The sequence below is a fragment of the Cnephaeus nilssonii genome (assembly GCF_951640355.1).
Source record: "Cnephaeus nilssonii genome assembly, chromosome: 20".
In the NCBI taxonomy this organism is placed as follows: domain Eukaryota; kingdom Metazoa; phylum Chordata; class Mammalia; order Chiroptera; family Vespertilionidae; genus Cnephaeus; species Cnephaeus nilssonii.
This window is the reverse complement of record NC_137091.1, coordinates 48310805-48333075: the sequence shown is the minus strand read 5'-3', so window position 1 is coordinate 48333075 and position 22271 is coordinate 48310805. Positions and strand designations below refer to the sequence as shown.

The 22271-nt window shown below is 43.3% G+C and overlaps 2 protein-coding genes across 10 annotated transcripts in view; one reads left to right on the top strand and one right to left on the bottom strand.

The window, feature by feature from the left end:
* LOC307116025 (uncharacterized protein) overlaps positions 1–9192 on the bottom strand; it is a 31171-nt gene extending 21979 nt beyond the window's left edge. For 4 of the 7 annotated variants that reach the window (XR_013815167.1, XR_013815168.1, XR_013815169.1 and 1 more), the window contains exons 1-3: positions 9060–9192; positions 6872–7049; positions 4257–4383 (exon numbers count right to left, since the gene is read on the bottom strand). Coding sequence is in view for 1 of the 7 variants with exons in the window: in XM_079799642.1 (XP_079655768.1) it covers positions 4257–4383; positions 6872–6985 (241 nt within the window). In the remaining 6 variants the exon portion in view is untranslated. The remainder of the gene's footprint in view (positions 1–4256; positions 4384–6871; positions 7050–9059) is intronic. The other 3 variants (XR_013815170.1, XR_013815171.1, XR_013815172.1) reach the window with 3 other exon arrangements.
* Positions 1–22271, top strand: part of LOC307116464 (uncharacterized protein) — a 204750-nt gene that overhangs the window by 156873 nt on the left and 25606 nt on the right. The gene's annotated exons all lie outside the window — the stretch shown is intronic.

The window sequence follows — 22271 nt, the reverse complement described above, 5'->3', positions numbered from 1 at the left end:
TGTGAAAAATCAATAAAATATATTAAAAAAAATTTGCATGAGAAACTACAAGAGACATTTGCACATCTGTGTCCATTACGATGTTATTAAAAAAGCCTGAGGTAGGTGGAAATAACCCAAAGGTCCATGCATAGTTGAATGAAGAGAGTGTACTATATACGTACAATGGGAGACTATTCTGCATGAAACAGAAGAAGAGATCATCAACTGATAAACAGAGAGAAACCTTGAGGACATTTTTTTAAGTGAAGTACACAAGTGACAAAGAGACTGAAACTGTAGGGTTTCCCTCAGGTGAGTAATCTAATGTCATTCACCTCAGGAAAAAAATGGGAGTTATGGGCCTTGCTTTTAAAACAAATGAGGAAGTAGTTTTCTAATGCATATTGAGACACTTCTGCAAGATGGACATTTTGAGAGATCAAATACACAACAAGGTGAGTACACTGAAATACCACTGGACTGTACAGTTACAGATGGTAAAGATGGTAGATTTTTAATCACGTTGTTGTGTTTTTAAAAATCTTTATTGGTTTTTATAGAGAGGAAGGGAGAGAGAGCATGAAACATCAATGTGAAAGAGAAGCAATGATCCTCTGCCTGGTACAAGCACAGCAACCCCAGACTGAGCCTGCAACTTAGGTACGTGCCCTGAACGGGAATTGAACCGGTGACCTTCCAGTGTATGAGACGATGATATAACCAACTGAACCACACAGGCCAGCTCTAGTCACATGTTGTTGTTTTTTACCAAAATTGAAAATAAAAAAAATAAGATCTAAAGAGACAGAATTATAAAACTTTTTTTCAAAAACTACCTTCGATGGTAACAAATTTTTTATAATATATTTTATTGATTTTTTATAGAGAGGAAGGAAGAGGGATAGAGAGCTAGAATATCGATGAGAGAGAAACATCGATCAGCTGCCTCCAGCACACCCCCGACTGGGAATGTGCCCACAACCAAGGCACATACCCTTGCCCAGAATTGAACCTGGGACCCTTCAGTCCGCAGGCCGATGCTCTACTGGTCAGGGCGATGGTAACAAATTTTTATCTCACATAATGAGAATATAAATTCATCCATAAAAACAAATATTACGTGTATGTCCGTAACTACACAGGACAAAGCAACCATTCTCCAAAGCCTGAGCAGAGGTAGAAACAAGGTGAGTCATGAACAAGGCCGGTGTAAGGGATACAGTCCAACATGCACATGACTTTAATGGAGACAGACATATGGCTGACTCATACTTGAATGTCCTATCATGCACTTCCCTCAGATATAAACAAAAACTACAAAGGCCATGAACTAAATGTGGGGAACTATCACAACAAAGGAAACACTCAAAAACCTGTGTGCACTGGGGCTACGTGAGACTGCGGGATGCTGGAGTCACAGGATTTCCTCCTTTTTTTAATGTTTATTTTATTACTAGAGGCCCGGTGCACGAAATTCATGCACTCGAAGTGGGGGTCCCTCAGCCCGGACTGCACCCTCTCGCAGTCTGGGAGCCCTCAGGGGATGTCCATCTGTTGGCCATCAGTCAGACATCCTTCGTGCTGCTGCGTGGAGGCAGGAGAGGTTCCCACCACCGCTGCTGCGCTAGCCAGCCATGAGCCCAGCTTCTGGCTGAGTGGTGCTCCCCCTGTGGGAGCACACTGACCACCAGGGGACAGCTCCTGCATTGAGCATCTGCCCCCTGGTGGTCAGTGCATGTCATAGCGACCGGCCATTCTGTTGTTCGGCTGATTTGCATATTAGCCTTTTATTATATAGGATTTTTTATTATATTTTTATTGATTTCAGAGAGGAAGGGAGAGGGGGAGAGAGAGATAGAAACATCAATGATGAGAGAGAATCATGGATCGGCTCCTTTCTGCATGCCCTTCACTGGGGAATCGAGCCTGCAACCTGGGCATGTGCCCTTGACCGGAATAGAACTGGGGAACTTTCAGTCCACAGACTGACACTCTATCCACTGAACCAAACCTGCTAGGCCAGGATTTCCTCTTAAAGAGCCTGCACATGGACTTCTCTTGGACTCAGTGACACTGAGCTCTAGCACCAGGGCATCAGCTGCACAGACAGGGAGAAACTGAGCTGTCCGTCTGTCATCAGAGCCAGAGCTGGAAGGGCAGCTTTCTGTCAGAGAAAAGTGCCGAGAGCACATTGTTCATTTCTGAGACCTTCCCACAAAGCCAGCAAGCGCCCACCATGTGCGTCTCCATCAGCCTGGTTAACACTGTAGCTTTGACCTACTGACTCCTGGAGAACTTGTCCCACCTGACTTGGGGGTCCGCTACAGCTGTTTTGCTATGTTTAGTGGCTTTTCCATAAAAATGGCCTATCCATTTGCACGGACACGGGTCCTGTTGGAGACGGTCTGTCCTCTACGACAGCAACCGACAAACCTAAGCTTCTCAAAATCCTTCCCACGGAAACACAGCTTCCCAACGAAACTGGAAGGTCTGGCTTCCTCCGTGACCTTTGGGTCTCTCACCTATGTCATCTGCTTCCTCATTCCCACCCACCTGGGAACAGATATTATCACTTTTCTGTTCGTCTTCAGTGCTTTCTTATTCTTTTTTAATATTGTTTTTCTATGTTTTATTTATTGTTGAAGGGGAGAGAAAGAGTGATAGAGAAACATTGTTACACATTCCACTCATCTATGCAATCATTGGTTATTTCTTTTGTTTGTTGTTGTAAATACTCACTGGGATTTTTCCATGGATTTTTTTTTAGAGAGAGTGGAACGAAAGAAGGGAGGAGATGAGGAGGAAGGAAAAGAGAAAGAGAGAGAGAGAGAGAGAGAGAGAGACAGAGACAGAGACAGAGAGTGCACACGCGCAATGTGAAAGAGACAGTTCAATTGATTGCCTTCCCCAAATCCCAACCCGGGCTGGGGATCGAACCTGCAACCTAGTTACATGTCCTGACTAGGAAAAGAACCCTCCACCCTTGGGTGGGCAGACTGAAGCTCTAACCTGAAGCACAGGGCAACATTGTTTGCTTCTTGAATTCATCCTGACTGCATCAAATCCACAACCTTGCAGACAGGGATAAAGCTCTAACCAACTTACTACCCCAGCCACAGCCCACGTGCTCTTTTATTTGCTCAGAAAACATGACAAGGACTTGCTTACAGACTGCAAAAACTATTTATTATTATATTAGAGGCCCTCACAGCCCACGTGCCGCCACAGCATGGTTCAGCACCAATCAGGGTCTGTCGACTGGGGGAAGGAGAGGATGAGGGACCCAGGAGGTTGGCCCTGAGGAGGGAGCCGGGCCGCAGCCTCCCTGGGAAAGCGGCTGCATCCAACAACACCTATCCCTGGTCCCCATCCCAGCCCAGGGGCCCGGCTCCAATCAAGAGATCTGGGTCTGCTGGCCGGGGGAGGGACGGGGAGGTTGGCCAGCAGGCCCCATCTGCGATCTGGACCTGTAGGCTGAAGGCAGCTTCTGTGTTGAGTGCCTGCCCCCTGGTGGTCAGTGCATGTCATAGCGACTGGTTGTTCTGATAGTTCTGCAATAAAGGTCGCGTAGGCTCTTATATGTATAAATGGAACATGAGTTTTGATAGAGATTCTCCTATTTCCAATCCAGTTTGTCCACTGGCAAGAAGACATGGTAGAATATTTGAATACTGTAGAAAATTATTTTCCAAAATACTGTTTTCTGACAGAACCTTAATTAGTCTAGACCAGTGGTCGGCAAACTGCACCCTGCGAGCAACATGCGGCTCTTTGGCCCCTTGAGTGTGGCTCTTCCACAAAATACCACGGCCTGGATGAGTCTATGTTGAAGAAGTGGCGTTAGAAGAAGTTTAAGTTTAAAAAATGTGGCTCTCAAAAGAAATTTCAATCGTTGTACTGTTGATATTTGGCTCTTTTGACTAATGAGTTTGCTGACCACTGGTCAAGACAACAAGTAATGGGGGGGGGGGGGCAATGGTAAGATATGTACACATATAATACCTTAATAAAAAAAATTGAAAAAAATAAAATAAAATAAAAAAAAATCGCATGGTCAAAAAAAAAAAAAACAAGTAAAATTTTCAAACACTGAGTTCCTGATTCACATATATAACAAAGCCTTTCTTTTCTAAATCAGAAAACCCCCATTTGTTCCCTAAGAGCAAGAATCACAAAGTCTACCCTAGAAAGCAGAAGCCCATAGAGATGTTCAAATAATAAAGGAAACAAAACCCATGGGTGGAGGAGGAACTCGCGAAGGAAGTCATCCTCACCCAGGGAGGCCAGGTTGCTGTAGTTCTCCAACATCACATCCAGGTACAACTTCCGCTGAGCTGGGTCCAGGCACTCCCACTCCTCCTGAGAGAAATCTATGGCCACATCCCTGAAGGTCAACGGTCCCTGAAAGAAAAGACACATTTACGAAGAGGTCACCAGAAGAGGTCATAATGTCACCCAACATGAAAACAGTGTTAGGGGATAAGAGAGAAAAAAATGAATGGGGTAAAAAAAAAAAAAAAAGAAACAACACACACACAAAAGAGAAACAAACAGAAAAGAAAACCATGTTAGGAGGAGAAGTTTTGATCAAGGGGAATATCCTGAATCACCCAATAAGATCACTTTGCCCAGTAACATTCTCTGATGTGTTTTCTAACACTGACAAATGAGGATGACACATGTCCCAAAATCCACAGTACAGGCTTTACTTTTCAGGAAAATAAACTTTAACATTAGGGCATCCACACGGGCATATGGGTTTCCGCGGGCTGTGTTTGCATCGTTCAGGGTCCGTGGTGTGTATGTCTCAGCTGGAGACGTCCTGCTGAGTTGGAAGCATAGTTACTGCCTGAAGCTAACACAGTCAACCACGACTGCACATTCCTAAAAATACAGACTCTGGTCCAGGTTCTGAGATAGGGCCTGTGTTTCCACATGTGTAACAAGCTCACTTTTCACTTGTGATGCCAACGTTTCTGGTCCATTTGTCATACTTCTGAATACACAGCAAAGAAAACACAGGAAAAAATTCATATATAGCATTTAAGTGAAAGTATTTTTCAATGGAATTTATAGTTCTCATGGAACAGGACACATAGGAACCACAATCCTATTTGAAATTTTACTATGAGTATTCTTAGAAAAGAGATTATTCTGCCTTGGATAGGAGAATATTTTGTGAAACATATAATAAATGTTAAACCGTCAATTTTATTCCAAACTCGATCTACAATTAAAAAACAAACAAACACAGGTCAATAACCAATGAAGAAAACTCATGAATATTCACAGCAGTTTCTATAACTGAGAAGAAGAATAAAGACAGGTTAAGCCAGTAAGAAAATGTAGCTCAAACAATGTTAACATTTTATGTAGAGACAAGACACACTGATGAGAACTTACCTATAATATAAAATGGATAGAAAAAAGAATTGTCATGTCAATGAAATCAAGGTTATTTTGTGATTCCATACATTGTATGAACCGCCTTCTGAATAATACCCTTTGTGTATTATAAACACAATAAGGAGATGAACTCACATAATGATAGAAAATATTTTGGACCTATTGTTTCTTAGTTGCTAATTTATTTGGAAATTTTTGAGTGTCATTAGTGGAGAGCTACAATCAGAAATTTACCTGAATTAAACATACATTAATAATATGATTCTTGCCCTGACCGGTTTGGCTCAGTGAATAGAGCATCGGCCTGTGGACTCAAGGGTCCCAGGTTCAATTCTGGTCAAGGTCATGTACCTTGGTTGTGGGCACATACCCAGTGGGGAGTGTGCAGGAGGCAGCTGATCAATGTTTCTCTCTCATCAATGTTTCTAACTCTCTATCCATCTTCCTTCCGTTTTGTAAAAAAAAATCAATAAAATATATTTTAAAAAATGATTCTTGTAAACGTTCTAGAAAATATAAAAAGTGATTATGTCAAGTATGTCCATGACATAAGTGTAGAATATAATCAGAATTCAAAGCAAGAAGGCCTGATTGGTTGAACTCCCATATCAAAACACTGTGATCTATAAATAAGAATCACAAAAAAACACACACCAAAAACAACACTGTGATCTGTAGGAAATAAAAGAGCTTTTATTTTTCAAAGCAAATGGAAGCTAAGACGAAGAGGGGGCTTCTGGATGGTCTGTGCCATCTCTCAATAAATTCTACGATTAGGGGAGCATCTCAGCCAAGGGAGTATCACGTGAACTGGAACAATGGATACCAAGGGACTGAGGCACAGGAAAGGACACGTCATGGCAAAAATTCATAAATAAGCAAGTCATTTTGTGAAAATGGTCACAAATAAACATTACTTTTTGCAAGTGTCAATCCATGTGTACCTCTCATCTTCTGTAAGCTAAAGGTACGTTTAAATAGCAAGTCTTTCTTACTAATCTAGTGAGCAATCTCTTCTATTTACTCTTCTTTTCAGAACTCGCTGAGCTATTCTGAGCAGTAAGACGTGGATTTTCTTACCCCTATTCTAGAGCTGATGCTGCAGCCACCTGAACCTAAAACTGCATTTCCCTTCTTCACCGATACCCAGGCCTCTGGCCCCATCCCAGTAGGGATGTTAGACATGGCTGCCTTCCAAGGTTGATCTGTCAGAGAGGGATGTTTTCAGTAGTTGAAAGTCATTAATTAAAGGTGGGAAATCTTCTTGACCTGGTGGAGCCTGCATAACATGAATGCAGAGAAGGCTCTGGGCCAAAGGACAAAAGTATATAAACTGCTGACCTTGACTTTCACAAGAAAAACAGTAATTAAATAAGAAAAGGAAAGAACATGAATAGCACCAACATGAGAAGTGGCAGGTTCTAAATCCACAGATGCCAGAGGGAAAGGAAGCACAGCCTCTGACCCAGGACACATCTTTTACCTGAGAAGCAGCCATGTGGTCCTGGTCCTGATGGGGTCTGGGTTGTTTTCTCAGGTGACAATATGCTGAGGAGTCACAGAATGTGCCTTCAAAGTCATCAGCACAGCGTCTCATCAGCTCACCTCACACCCACCGTCAGAAGGACCTGAAAATGCAGAAAAGGCCACCCTCTCCTGACCTTGGTCACAGGAGAGAGTCAGGAACAATGAGCTCCCACATGGAGACCACACTGGGAGTTGTTGAGTGTATGTCTTCATGTGTCTCTCCTCCCAAAGACATCCACAAACTCCTACAGAAATGAGAATGTGAGCTGCTGTCCTGACCCCCCAAACCAAACAGAGCACCCCCTTACCTCCCCTGAACAAAGCCTACTCCCCACTCTCACAAAGGCGTCCTGCAACCCTCCTGCTAATCCTGTCTTCACCGTCCAATCACCTGGAGCCCCTCAGTAACCAATGATGCCCCACCCAGAGCAATTGTCCGCCTCCCTGGGGGGAAAGTGCACCTGAGGGCATTTCTTAAAGCTCCGCAGGGGATCTGAGAAGACCCAGAGGATTTATCTCAGGATGTTTTTAAATGATAAATTAAGTGTCAGACATAGAAAAAGTAAATCAATTGAAGTAACACACACACTCACAAAACACCGCAGCAACAAAGCTTAGGCTTCTAATATTCCTTGAAAAAGCATCAGGTGGTGACAGACACAGGTCACCTCCTCGTTGCCATCCCAGGAAATGACAAGGGACCCATGACCAACAGACAAGTCTCCCCCCTCTGAGTGAATAAGGGTTACAATTGGAAGCAAATTATTGTAAAATTCCCAAGCCTTCTAAACTCTAGATTTATAATTGTCACTCAATCTGTATAACTAAGACAATTCAGCTGTTAAATTAACTATATGAAGCCATGCTTAGGTGGCATGCTCGCTAGTTGACATTGGACCTAAGACCCAGGAGGTCACAGTTAGATTCCCAGTCAGGGCATATGGCCAGGTTACAGGTTTGATGCCCAGTGAGGGGCGAGCAGGAGGCAGCTGATCAATGACTGTTTCTCCTCATTGATGTTTCTCTCTCTCCCTCTCCTTGCCTGAGGGAGATCAATAGAAATGTATTTAATACACACACACACACACACACACACACACACACACACACACATAAAGCCACAAGCCAATAAATCACAACTTAACCATCCACACCCCATCAGCTCACCCCTCACCCAGATCAGGGGTCCCCTCCTCCCACTACCATGTATTTCTGTCCATGGATCTGTCTCTGTCTCCCTGTTCCCTTTCTCTCCTCTGTGGTCCTTTCCTGTGTCCCCCTCCCCTGCTCTTTCCCCCCTTTTCTCTGTCTGTCCCTACACCTGGACCATGAACCTCCTGAAACCTATTTCCCTTCCGGTGCTCTTTCTCCTGGTCTCTGATCGCTCCATCTCCACACACGTCCGCGTCTGTCCCTCCCCACGCCCGTGTCCCCGCTGCTGCCCGGTACAGTCTGTCCTGCTCCCCACAGCTGGGGACTCCGCGCTGCTCCCCCTCTGCTCCCTCCTCCCTAAGCCCCCCTTTCCGTCCCTGCACTCGCTCCCCAACTCTTCTCCTCTGAACCAGTGTCTCCGTCTGAGGTGCCTCCTCCTGTGCGGCCCCCACTTCTGCTCCCCAGGACCCTCTCCCTCTCAGCTCCCTCCTCTCTCTGGGCTCCCCTCCCCCTATTTCCCCACTTCCCTCCTCCTCAGGCTGCTTTCCCGAGTTCCCCCCTCACTCCCACCATCGCCGTCCAGTCCCTCCCACACCCCCTGAAGCACCCATCTTATATAAAAACTGCTGTGGGACATTTTAACCCTGCTATTTTGGCTTATGTAAATCCTTGCTTGCTTAAAATAAGGCTACTACCCTTTCAGAGAGGCCGCGGTCTGTGCCCCAGACAGAGCTGTCAGTGCGGCCTCCAGGCCCCTCCCAGCCCGCAGGTGAGTCCCGTCCCGGGCGGGGGAGGGGCGCAAAGAGCGGGAACCCCTGACCCAGACTCCCAGCCCCGCGGGGGGACCGGCGGCCCCGGGGATGGTTTTCAGCAGGAAAACCACGCGGCAGGCGGGGGCCACAGCCACAGGCGGAGAGACCGCGGGCCGGGCCTCAGTTTCCCCCAAAGGAACGCGGCGCCTCCACTGCGCAGCCGCCCGGGACCGGACTCACCGCTGTGAGGGGCTCCGGGGCGGGGACCTCACCACGGACTTCAGCGCCCGCAGCGCCCTCAGCCTTCCCTGCGGGGAGGGGACGGAGAGCAGCGGCTTTAAAGCACAGACACCTCCTCAGGGAACCGCCACCTTCCCCTCCACAGCCGCTTCCGCGTCTGCCAGGAACTGCGCATGCGCCTCCCTGCGGGATGGGCGGGGCCAGCGCCTGAGCTGAGCGGCTCCGCGGTGGGGGCGGGGCCTGTGCGGGGACAGAGGGAGGGAGGGCGGGGCAGGAGCGAGGGGGCAGCCCTGGGTCCCTCACCTCCTCCCACAGGGACAGCCCCTCCTGGGGGAGTTCCCCCGTCATTGTTGGGGTTTGGCTGGTGACGCGGCTGTGACAGGATTCACCAGGGAGAGAAGAGACAGGAGCAGAGAGAGGGCGGGTATTTTGCTTCTTTAAAGGGAGGAAAGGGCCAGGTGCCCTCTGATGGCACAAGGCTCCCCAGGTAGAGGGGCTGGTCTTTTATTGGGGTGCTAGCGAGTAAATGGCAGCTGTGGCAAAGCATAAAGAGGGGAGAAGGAATCTGGAATTCACACAGAAGTTTCCAGATCCCAGAGGCGGTGCTGAGAGCTACTGGCGGGCCTGCCCTTCAGCTGCACGTGTCCCAGGAGGTGTCTTTCCAGGATCTTCACAGCCGGTAACACATTCTCACAGGGAAGTTACAGAGAATTCAAAAGGCGGGCAGACTGGGTTTGAAACCAGAAACTTTCTGCCTGTGATTTGCCTGGATCCTTAAACCCTCAGTGAGGAGGGGGGAGGGGAAGGGCAGCCTGCTCTCTCAGCCCCTCCCTGTCCCCCCATCTGAATGGAGAGGCAGCTGAGTTAGGGAAGCAGGTGGATGGGGTGTCAGAGACAGACCCAGATATCCATTCATGGTTAGGCACCTGATGAGATAAGGTCCCATCCATCACAGTGGGGAAAAGATTTTAATTTACGTATTTTTCAAGGAATAAAAATTTTCTGGTTGTAATTTGTGGTCTTTGAAGTCTTTGTGATCTGGGAATGCATTTTTAAATGAATATTTTGACTTTAGTAGTCCCTATAACCCAGTTAATGGGACATTTACACTGAGTCGCAAGATTATTATGATCTCTGAATGCATAATAATCTGGCCACTCAGGGTATATCCTATATAATAAAAGGATAATATGCAAATTGTCCCCTGGACCAGGAGTTCTACCGGCAGGCAGACCAGCCAACCGTCCAGGTCCCCGCCCCCTGGCCAGGATGGCCAGACCCCACCCATGCACGAATAATATAAAAAAATTATATATATTTACTGAGTGGCCAGATTACTATGCGTTCAGAGATCATAATAATCTGGCCACTCAGTGTATATTAATGGAGAATGTCTCCTGTTAGTTTTCCTTATATTTGGGAAACAATACAATTTTTTAAAGTTTTTTTAATTGATTTTTTTACAGAGAGGAAGAGAGAGGGATAGAGAGCTAGACACATCAATGAGTGAGAAACATCAATCAGCTGCCTCCTGCACACCTCCTACCGGGGATGTGCCTGAAACCAAGGTATATGCCCTTGACCGGAATTGAACCTGGGACCTTTCACTCTGAAAGAGGACACTCTAGCCACTGAGCAAAACCGATTAGGGCAAAATAATGCAATTTTAAAATCAACAATATTTAAAAGAGTTATAAGAATAACTATTGCCAAAACCGGTTTGGCTCAGTGGATAGAGCGTCAGCCTGCGGACTGAAGGGTCCCGGGTTCAATTCCGGTCAAGGGCATGTACCTTGGTTGCAGGCACATCCCCAGTGGGGGTTGTGCAGGAGGCAGCTGATTGATGTTTCTAACTCTCCATCCCTCTCCCTTCCTCTCTGTAAAAAATCAATAAAATATGTTTTTTTTTTTTTAAAAGAATAGCCGAAACCTGTTTGGCTCAGTCGATAGAGTGTCGGCTTGCGGACTGAAAGGTCCCAGGTTCGATTCCGGTCAAGGGCATGTACCTTGGTTGCGGGCACATTCCCAGTAGGGGATGTGCAGGAGGCAGCTGATCGATGTTTTTCTCTCATCTATGTTTCTTTTCTTTTTTTTTTTCTCATCTATGTTTCTGACTCTCTATCCCTCTTCCTTCCTCTCTGTAAAAAAAAAAAAAAGAATAACTATTGTCAATTTACTTATTCCCATTACCATTTTTTGTTTATTTTGATTATTTTCCAGTATTTTCATGAATATAGGAATTCATTCGAGTTTTATACATTTTTATTTACTTTAAAGATATTACTTGTTTAGAAACCTCTAAGGTAGAGTACATCAGACCAGAGGATTATGTTTAACCTATATAAGTATTTAATTGCTTTAGTCCAAAAAATATATATCACCTCTTAGTATTGCCCGCCAAAGCCAGAAAACACACCACATATAATAAACAGATAAACACATAAAGACAATCCATTCTACAAAGATGTGAAAGACTTACACACTGAAAACGACACAACAATGATAAAGAAGGCAGATACAGATAAACTGAAAGACATTCCTTAATATGTCCAAGTGTCTACATAATAAATAGATTAGCTATAGAAATTCCAAGACAGTTTTGGCTGTAATTTAAGCAAGAGAGATTCGGGAGAGGCAAAATACTTCAAATATAGGAAAAGTGGCATATTCACTTTTTACACTGAAAAACATTTTACAAAACAAGAATAAGCAAGTGGGTGTGATCCTGGATTAACAGAGATCCATACACCAATGGAACGGAGGAGAATGCCCTGACAGAGACCCTGATGAAGCCTCACCTGCATCAAACAGGAGCCTTCTCTGTGGGAGAGGATACAACCCACAGGGGCAAATGCAACCTCCAGAAATGATGTGGTAAAAGTGATCACCAACTTTCAGACATTCCTGTGGATTTCCTCCTTAAAATTGATAATGGAATGAAACGCCCTCCGATAGTGATGTCTGCCTGTCTACATTCCTCTCTATTCCCATGGTAACCTTTGGAAGTCAGTGACTCTCACAGTTAGCTTCAAATATATTAGGAAAGCACTCAGAAAGATTCCCACGTGTGATGGAAACGAACAGTTGAAAAGGGTTATGCCAGCAGCTAATTTGCCCCCCACCGAGCCATGCAGGCAGATGTTGGTAGTAAAGCTGACGCAACTCTGTGGGAACTGGGATCTCAGTGAGGGGCTGGAGGTGGGGAGGGGCTTGAGCCCAGGAACATGACTGCAATTGGAATTCATGTAAGCACTTTCATTAAACAAAAAAAAATTGCAATGGTCTGTGTGAGGATGAAGAACTAGAGGGTCAAAACATCCCTGGGTAGATGGGCAATTTCATCCTCACACCAGCAGCCTTATTGGGGACCAGGAAGCTAATCTGTCCTCCTGGTTCATAGGTCAATGCTCATCCACTAAGCAACACAGGCCGGGCCAGAATGTTTAGTTCTTATATTATCACTAGAGTCCTGGTACACTGGTGGGGTCCCTCTGCCTGGCCTGGGGGCATCTGGCCCAAACTGGACCTCCTACATCCCCCGAGGGGTCCTGAATTGTGAGAGGGTGCAGGCCAGACCAAGGGACCCCACCGGTGCACAATCGGGGCCTGGGAGAGACAGTGGGAGGGCTAAAGGGCATGTCCGGCCAGTCTTGCCCATTCCCTTACCAGCCAGACCACAGCACCAAGCTCTCCTACTGGTCAGAGCCGTCAGCGCGTCTGCCCAATGGTGGTCAGTGCAGGTCATACCGACCGGTGGAATGAAAGGTCAGACTCTTAGCGTATAAAGGATTATAACCTATTTGACCACACCCTGAATCCCGAATCCATTTCATGTTTTGTTTTCTATTTTCGAGTGTTCTGTCATGTATGGATAACAAACCTGTCAAACATAGACACTGAAGGAGACAACGGGACATATTTTTAGCTCAAGAATCGTTAATTCTGGCCCTAGTCGGTGTCACTCAGTGGCTACAGCATTGGTTCTTGCACTGAGAGTCCTGGCTTTGATTTCCGTAAAGGGGCCATATCTACCTTGCAGGGTGCATCTCTGACCCTTGCAGGAGGTTCCAATCTACGTGTCTCTGCCACAGAGACATTTCTGTCTCTCGGTCCCCCTTCCTTGCACTCTCTCTAAAAATCAATTGAAAAATAGCCTCAGGTGAAGATTCACAACAACAAAAAGATTCATTAGTATTGTCCTGGCCAAGGAGTAACTCTGTGGGTTGGAGCATCATCCCAATGAGCCAGGATTGCGGGTTCAAGCCCAGTTTGGGGCACATCCAGGAGTCAAAAATGAACAATAAGGAATCATTAATTGTGCAACATTTTGTATGGCAGCACATTCTCTGTAATGTAAGCCTAAAAAGAAGTAAAACCATTGATCAATATCTAATAATATCTCCCTTTGTACCCACAACAATTTTTATCACAATATGTTAGTGAGCATCTAATACAAAGTATGTTTCATTGAAAAAGGTTCCATCTATAGACAAACAGCAGGACCTTCTCTGCATAGTGAGTAGACACGAGCATAAGCTGAGTCCTGGGAGCTTTTCTTTTTTCCCCCAAAAGCAATGTACCTTCCAAACTTTCAATCTGTCTCACCTCAAGCATTAAATTATTAAAAATAATAAAACATGCCCAGATGGTGTGCCTCAGTGGTTGGGCATAGGACTGTGAAACAGAAGTCGGGGTTACATTCATGGTGAGGGCACATGCTCTGGTTGAGGGCTCCATCCCAGGGTGGGGTGTGCAGGAGGCAGGGGATCCATGATTCCCTCTCACCATTGATGTTTCCCTCTAGCTCACCCTTTCCCTTCCTCGCTGCAATGAAAAAAAAAAATTTTTTTTAATTAAAAAAAAATCTTATTAAATTGTTAGGATAAAAATACTTTAAAATTGCCAAAACCGGTTTGGCTCAGTGGATAGAGCGTCGGCCTGCGGACTGAAAGGTCCCAGGTTCGATTCCGGTCAAGGGCATGTACCTTGGTTGCGGGCACATCCCCAGTAGGGGGTGTGCAGGAGGCAGCTGATCGATGATTCTCTCTCATCGATGTTTCTAACTCTCTATCCCTCTCTCTTCCTCTCTGTGAAAAATCAATAAAATATATTTAAAGAACTTACTCTAAAAAAAAAATACTTTAAAATTTTCAAAATTCATATTATTTCTGAGAAAACCAGGAAGCCCGGTCTTAGAAATAAGACTTTAGAAATGTCTGTGGAACACAGAGATGTGGTCAGGTTGATGCAAACTCCACCAGCACAATCTCCAGAATTTCCATAGAAAAAAAGAACTAAGAATATTAGGTTATTTCAGGTTTAAAATGATTCTGGGTTTAAATGATGTCACTAAAAACCTGAAAGCTAGGTTTCCTGTTTCCTTTTATGTTCACATAAGGAAATGAACATCCTTCCTATGTGTCTCTACAAGAGGCAGTAACAAGGAACCCAGCCACAGGCTTTGGTGAGGTGATCACGTTGAGAAGGGCCGTCTATTCACACATGGACTAGAGCCTGCAAGTAGCTCTGGACTATGAGCCAGGTTGGTCAGTAAGGATTGCTTAGGGGCCCCATCTGGATGGATGCCCTGGCAGCTTTACACAAACCAGGAAATAAGAGACTACATATGAAGTGATGTATTAATTTACACAAATGCGCAGGAACCTATGGAAAAAAACCCAACACTGATAGAAGAAACACTTTTGCCTGATTTTATGAATGCATCTGAGGTTACAGAATAGAATTAGGGTGTTTCTGACTCAGAAGTATTAATAACTGATAAGAAAATGGAAAATTCAAAGATAGAACTAAGGTTAAAAGAGGGGTTTTAAATGACATAATTAGTGTTGGAATGTAACATGAATGTAATTTCTGAACAGTAACCATTTGTTATACTCTGCACATCCTTCTCACAAAAATCCTTGGTGTTGAGCTGGGGACTCTCATTGAGCAGGTGACTGCAATAAAAAAAGGTTACAATTTATCCAAGACATAGAAACCATATGTGAGCTAAATGTAAGAAGTCTGAGATAAAAACATAGGGTTAATTCTTCCTGACCTCGGATTTTACAATAGTTTGAGATATGACATTAACACAAAAACAGAGAAAGGTTAAGTAAATTAGTCATCAAAATGTATGCTGTGTACATTCAAAGACTCTAGCACATCAGGGAAAATACAGTCTATGAGATGGGAAAGTGATTTTAAGTCATAATCTTGAAGCATCTAGTATCCCTGTTTCCCCAAGTGCTACAAATCACCAACCAAAATACAAAGATCCCAGGGGGAAAGATCAATCTCCGCCTTCACGTCCACCAATATTTGCTTTATAGACTCAGGTCCCCCTACTTTGCATCCATAAGTGTTTACAAGGGTTTTATATTCGTGATAAGTTGATCCCTATATCATTAGAAAATATCCCTCCATTATTATGGCCTCTCTTTCAACGTGTATATTTTTTTCTGACATTAGTATTGCAACCACAGCATTTTAAAAATTTCTTTTTTTTAAATATATATTTTTATTGATTTCAGAGAGGAAGGGAGAGGGAGAGATAGAAACATCAATGATGCAAGAGAATCATTGACCGGCTGCCTCCTGCTTGCCCCCTACTGGGGATTGAGCCCGCAACTCCGGGCATGTGCCCTTTACTGGAATGGAACCTGAGACTCTTCAGTCCACAGGCCTAAGCTCTATCCATTGAGCCAAACCAGCTAGGGCAGCATTATAAAAATTTCATTTCCATGAAATGACTTGTTTTACCCACAAGAGCAGTTTTCCCCTTTATTGGATTTCCAAATTTTAGAAAGAGAATGTAAAGCCATCAATTAAGTGGTTCACATAAAAGAGAGGCATCTTTACCTGAGGTTCCCAGCAGGCCTGCTCTGACCTGCTCCAGCTCCTTCCACAACTTTCTGGGCATTGAAACACTGTATGTGCTGCCTTCACTCAAAGTCAGCGCTCCCACAGGGGTCAGCTAACTCTGAGCACGGTTATCCTCATGCCTATTACATGTCCACCGTCCAGGATTAGAGCTCTCACTAGAGCAACATTCTCTGCAGAGTAGTTTCTTTGGGGCCCAAAGGTAGAGATGAAATAACTTTTTCCAACCCTTTACTTTCATGCTGTGTCTTTTGATCTGAAGTGGGTGTCATGTAGACAGCATATGTAAAGGTCTTCTTTCTCTATCCATTCAGCTACCCTGTGTCTTCTGGTTGAAGCAGTGAAACCATTTATATTGTGAGTGAATACTGATAGGTATATAGTTATTGGCATTTTCAAGTTATTTAATACAATCATAGGAGGGAACTTTAACTTCCCATTGACATCAATGAATAGATCTCCCAGAGAAATAAATCAATAAGGAAAAAGTGGTCTTAAATGACACATTAGACAAGATGGATTTTGTATGCTTACAGCTGTGATTTTCAACCGGGGTGTCACACAAGCTAACTGGTGTGCTGCAAGAGTTATTAAAACAAGCAACAGTGACTGTTTAGTCAATAGCAAAGACTACATTACCCATAGATTGTCGATAAAATAAGTGACAACAGCCAATTCAGTAAAAAGCTGTGTGGTGTGCATGGATAAAACCAGACATTTACTTTAGCAGATTGTCAAGTTATATACCTTGGTAGACCACTGAATTTCAGTAATTAGTTCACGTGTGCCATGAAAAAAAATGTTGAAATCTGATTTAAAATTTTCCACACCAGCCGAAACCGGTTTGGCTCAGTGGATAGAGCGTCGGCCTGCGGACTGAAGGGTCCCAGGTTTGATTTCGGTCAGGGGCATGTATGTTGGTTGTGGCCACATCCCCGGTGTGGGGTGTGCAGGAGGCATCTGATCGATGTTTCTAACTCTCTATCCCTCTCCCTTCCTCTCTGTAAAAAATCAATAAAATATATTAAAAAAAATTTTTTTTCACACCAAAGCAGAAGAATATGCATTCTGGACAAAATGAAGAAAGAACCCCCTCCAACCCAAGAGACAGTGTCTGGTTCATCTACTTTCTTAATGGCCACGTTAAAAAAAAAAAATCTTAGGTGAATTTTGTATCAATACACTTCCTCAACATTCCTCACTTCAGTACCAGAAAATGGAACTATTGTCTAGATGGCACGGAATTCTTTGAATGATCTGAATCCCATAGGATGTCCTGTAACAGAACAAATTCATAAAGCCCCTGGTCCGGATGAGTCCTGGTCACAAAATATCAGGAGATACATATACAAATGAATGCCCCATGGGGATGTCAGAAAGCAGAGAAGAATTTTGAACATCTTGTCTCTGCAATGATTTTGTCAGTCCTTTGGGTGGCACGTGCATAGGAACTGATGTTTACCACCTTGTACAAACTCAGCACTGGACACTGGAAAAGTAAAAAATGTGGGGCTTTCATTTCAGTCTCTGCTATCCTGCTGTCCCTGGAACTTACAGTGATGGCTTGGAAAACACTGCAGGGACAGCTAATGCCAAAGAACATACCTCTGGTCAGGCCGTAAATATACAAAATAACTTTGCATCCAAAATAATAGAAGGTTTTAACTGCAAAGCTGCCATGGTCTCTGGGGTTCCTCTACAAAGAATGACCAACATGTATGCATGCATATAAGCATAAACAATGGACGCAAAACTCTGGGGGGTGAGTGCCCCGACCCGCGGGGCAACAACACGGACACCAGAGACGAACCTAAGAGAAATGAGACAAGGGACGCGGAGAATGGAGGCAAGACAAATGGGTTTCTGATCAAGCCTCAAATTTTTATTCTTACAGCGATGCCTTATATCCAAGTCAGGGAGTGGGAGGTGGGGCGCGGGGAGTGAACTGTGGACCTATCAGTGCTTGCCAGCAGGGGCTGCAGGCAGGGGAGGGGGTATGAGGAAGTTCTAGAAGGGGAGATGTCTAGGAGGGATAGGGGCTGAGAGGATCATGTGGACTTAGATAATTTGGCTAAGGTCGTAAAGGGTGTTGACTAAAGATAAAGGATGGGGCGGTTGAAGGGCAGCTATGCGAAGAATGCTTTGTCCTCAGGCATGAGGAAGTAAGCCAATGGTGAGGACCAAGTTTCCATGAGGTTCTGTTTCATTAGCTTACTAAAATAATGTTAGAATTAATTTGTCATTGACTCTTGGCTCCTGACATCTCCTCCCTTTCTGTTTAAGAGAAGGGAGTGGGCCTTAACCAACCGGGGAGACATTGACCTGGTTCCTCCCGTGGGCTTTGTATGCCCACCATGTGTGGCTCTTGACATCTTTTGGGGAGGAGAGGCAGAGCCATTATTTTTATTGATGTCAACCTCTATGCAAACCAGGTGTACTCTCAGGGAAATCCAGAGGAGGTTGAAAATGTTTGAACCTTCCCTTGCAATGCTTTGCTCTGCACCCGGTTTGATACCCATACCTCTGGCTCTGGCCAGAGCGTAGGTAAGCATCCCTCTGGTTAAGATGCTGTCCCCGTAGGGAAGGAGCGAGTCTGGGTCTGGAGGTTTTCGCGCTCTTGGTAAACCGAGTCCCACCTATCGGCCATTTCCAGGCGTTGATAGTGAACCTGGATGGGTTTTACTAAAGCTGAATCTATTTGCTATTTTACAAGGTCGGTTATTTTTCTAAATGCCCAAGGGCCAAATGTCTTCATGGCTGGAGCATTCCTGTTAATTCTTCTCTGTTGCAGGAATCCACATGGTCTAGGAGTTGTTTTCTGAAAATATACAAACACATTCTCGACCAAGGTTAATAGAGAACTCTTTTCTATAAATTTTACTTGGGATCCTTTATTTTTTGCCCAAACAATTTTCCTTTGGCTTATTTTGACACCATATATGTTTTTCATGGGTGTCCTGCTGTATGAAAATTAATTTTCAAAGTAAAAATTTTTTTCTAGATGTAATTTACTTACAGGATATTTTTTCTTACATGGTATTTTTCCACTATCCCCCTTTTTTATTTAATTTTTAGGAGGCTTTGGAAGATTTTTATAATGCAGTCTTGATAACTTTAAATTTTAATTTTTGCACAAAATATGACTGCTTTAGGTTCATTGCATGTTAAGTAATTTTACCATGAAATGAACTATCAATAGAAATTTTGGTTAATACTTTAGGAACAGCTTTTGTACAATTACATTTTCTTGAATATTTACTTATTTTTAATTAGCCAATTTAAATTAATCTGAAAACTTGACTATTTTACTGTCAAATTTAATACTCATTAAATAACAACAATCTTAGTTTACTCAGTAAATATTAATGGAAAGGATTATTTTGCATCCTTAAGAAAGCCCTGAGCATTTCTGGATTTAGGTATAGGGCAGCTGCCATCAGCCAACTCTGTGTTGCCTGGATCCCAATTTGAGCTGGCATGGGAAGCGCGAAGCAGCCATGGGGCAGGAGAACTCCCTCAGAAGGGGCGAGTGTTCAAGCCCCTGCAATGTTGGGGGGGTGAGGTTCTGTGCCCCACCTCTGTTGACCCCCAAGTTCTCTCCTGATGGCCCCTCTGCGACTGTGCCTGTCTTAGGTTGTTCCTCCCTTGAGGAATCTTACCCGTCTCTGGCTAACCAGCCATCCTCCGGGGCCAAGCAGGGTGATGTGAGGTTCAGTTCTGTCTCCTTGGTAGCCTACGCCCCTATGGCCTCCATGCCCAGCACCTGCCTTGGGATCCCCTCGCCTGCTGGTGGGGCCCTGGCATTGATCACAGATCTTGGGGTACCCAGGTTTCTTCTCCAGGGAGGGCCCATCTCACGCCATTGGGCGAGAGACAGATCCATGGTGCCAGTCATTATGAGGCTTTAACCTCAGCATGAACAGAAAACTCAGGCAACAGCTGTGGGCAATTGGATTGTGAGAAGAGGGTCCCTCTTGGCAAAAAGAGCAAGAAGGGTCAATATAGAATGCTCAAATGCTTTCCCAAGGGGCCTTCCACACAGTGGAAGGGATTAAATTCTTTCATGTCCTTTTTAAATTGCTGCCAAACATTCAAAGAATTAATTTGTAAGTTTGGGATAATTGTACAATGTGCTGTTGTAAAATATCAAAAATTATAATGAAATTTTAAAGTATCATGTAAGAATATTCTTTGTTCTAGGCCATGGCAATTCAATCTCAAACTGGCTATCAATTTCTTTTGTACACAAAAGGTTTTAACCAGTTAAAGTCTCCTAATAATTTCTAAAAGTCATTTAATCTTTTCTTATCTACACCTTCTGAGGTCTGATGCGTTGATTATCAATTACAATCTCTGATGTTTGAAGGAAAACTCTATTTTCTCTCAAAATAATCTGCAGGCTATAGAGAGTTTCATTTAAGGATCTTTGTCTTTCTTTTTACAACAAGCAACCTGTATGGTTACAGCTTGAAAGGCAAGCCTCAGGCGACTAGCTAGCTATATTACAAGTATTCTTACAGTAAGGCTGACTACTAATTTACTTTCAGATTTAACATTTTAATAACAATTTTCAGTTTATACTGTAAATGTTAGTGAAATAGAATTTAAAATCTTAAAATTTCTTTTTTATAAATTTATAATTATATTTTTAAAGTATCCTCTTAGGCTTATTTGAATATACAGAGGAATCATGGGAAGCCTTCAGTAACCCTTTTTAGAAAACTTATTTAAATTGCTTACAAAGACATTGGCTTATTTAAAGGAAGGGGACTGGCCTTTGTTATTACAAGATGGTGGGCAGTAACCACGTGGCCAGAGAGGCAGGCAAGATGGCGGCTGCCTCACAAGCGGCAAATGTTGCCCCGCCTCTAGCTTAATTAAGAATGCTGGCGGCTACGAGCCAGGATTCAATTACTTATAAAAACATTGGCTTCTCATGTAACTTAATTTATATGAGACATTGATTATATTTTAAAAATCCAATTTATAAAGTAACTTAAGTAGATATCTTTAATTTAAAAAGCAAAGAAACCTATTCAGTAAAACTTATAGGTTTGATATTTTATTGGTCTGATCCAAAAGTATGAACACTGTCCCACCTCCAGCCGATCCAAAAATGCAGGCTGCTTGAGGCTTTTGTCTTTTTAGAAATTCTACTGCTGTTGAAAATGTTGGCTATATTTAAATATATTGTTTTTGCCCTTCTTACAGGCAAAAACTTTCATTATTTTATAAAGCTTTCCATGAAGAGAGAATAGACTTTTGAAATACATTTAAGGGCCTGTGAAATGTCTTAAAAGCTATTCTCAAAACCTTGAAATACCTTGGAAAGGCCAAACATATAATATATATATATATATGTATATATATGATTTAAAGATTATATACTTAAATTATCTTAAAGAATATCAATTAAATTTAAACTGTATCGCAGAATTAATTCTCTTTTTTAAATCAGACCAAGAAGTAACATGTTTTGAATTCCTAATTATTTAAGAGAAAACACATTTTATTTTCTCAAAAATTAAGTTGCTATACTCTAGGCATTTAGTTACCACAATTCTATAATTTCTCACAATTCAATCTGAACCTTAAAATTCCAGAGTTTGTAAGTCAAATATTTAGCAGTTCTTTATTAATAACCCTTTATATTTTTAAGAATAAATTTTAAAATCTAATAGTTAACTTTAAATCATGTTTTTTCTGGCTGGGGTTGGCCTAGCCACTTGACCTTTTCTGGGAAGGTCAGCTAGCAAAAGGTGTAGCCATTGAAATGCAAATGAACATTCTTTAAAAATGGCCGCTGGCGGGAACCAGCCCACCTACACGCTAGGGGAAGGGCGCGTCCATCCCTCCCTCCATAAAAAAGGGTGTAGCTTTAAAACCTTTTAATGGAGAGTAAAGAGACCTTAAACTTTCAGAGCTTTAAATCTTAGATAGCAAAATTAAATACTTAGCATTTCTCAAATCAATAATACTTTTACATTTTTAAGGATACATTTCAAACAAAATATAAGGCATAGTCAATTAATAGATTAATTAATTATAACATCTAGACTTCATACTAGGCATACTCAGATCAACATTTCAGTATTATCTACTTCCTGGGGGTTACTTGCCTCGGGGTGGGTAATTTCAAAAGAGTCACCCCAAATCACCTTGGGAAACCAGCCTCTATCTCTCTCCCCGGTTCATCTCCACCATCTTTAAGGCCAAAATAGTCTCAGGTTTTTATTCTGTACACAGAAAAAGGTCAAGTCCAGCTCAAAACTATGCGCACTCGTTTTTAAACTGGCCTTTTCCCTTGCATGTGCACAGAAATCCCGGATG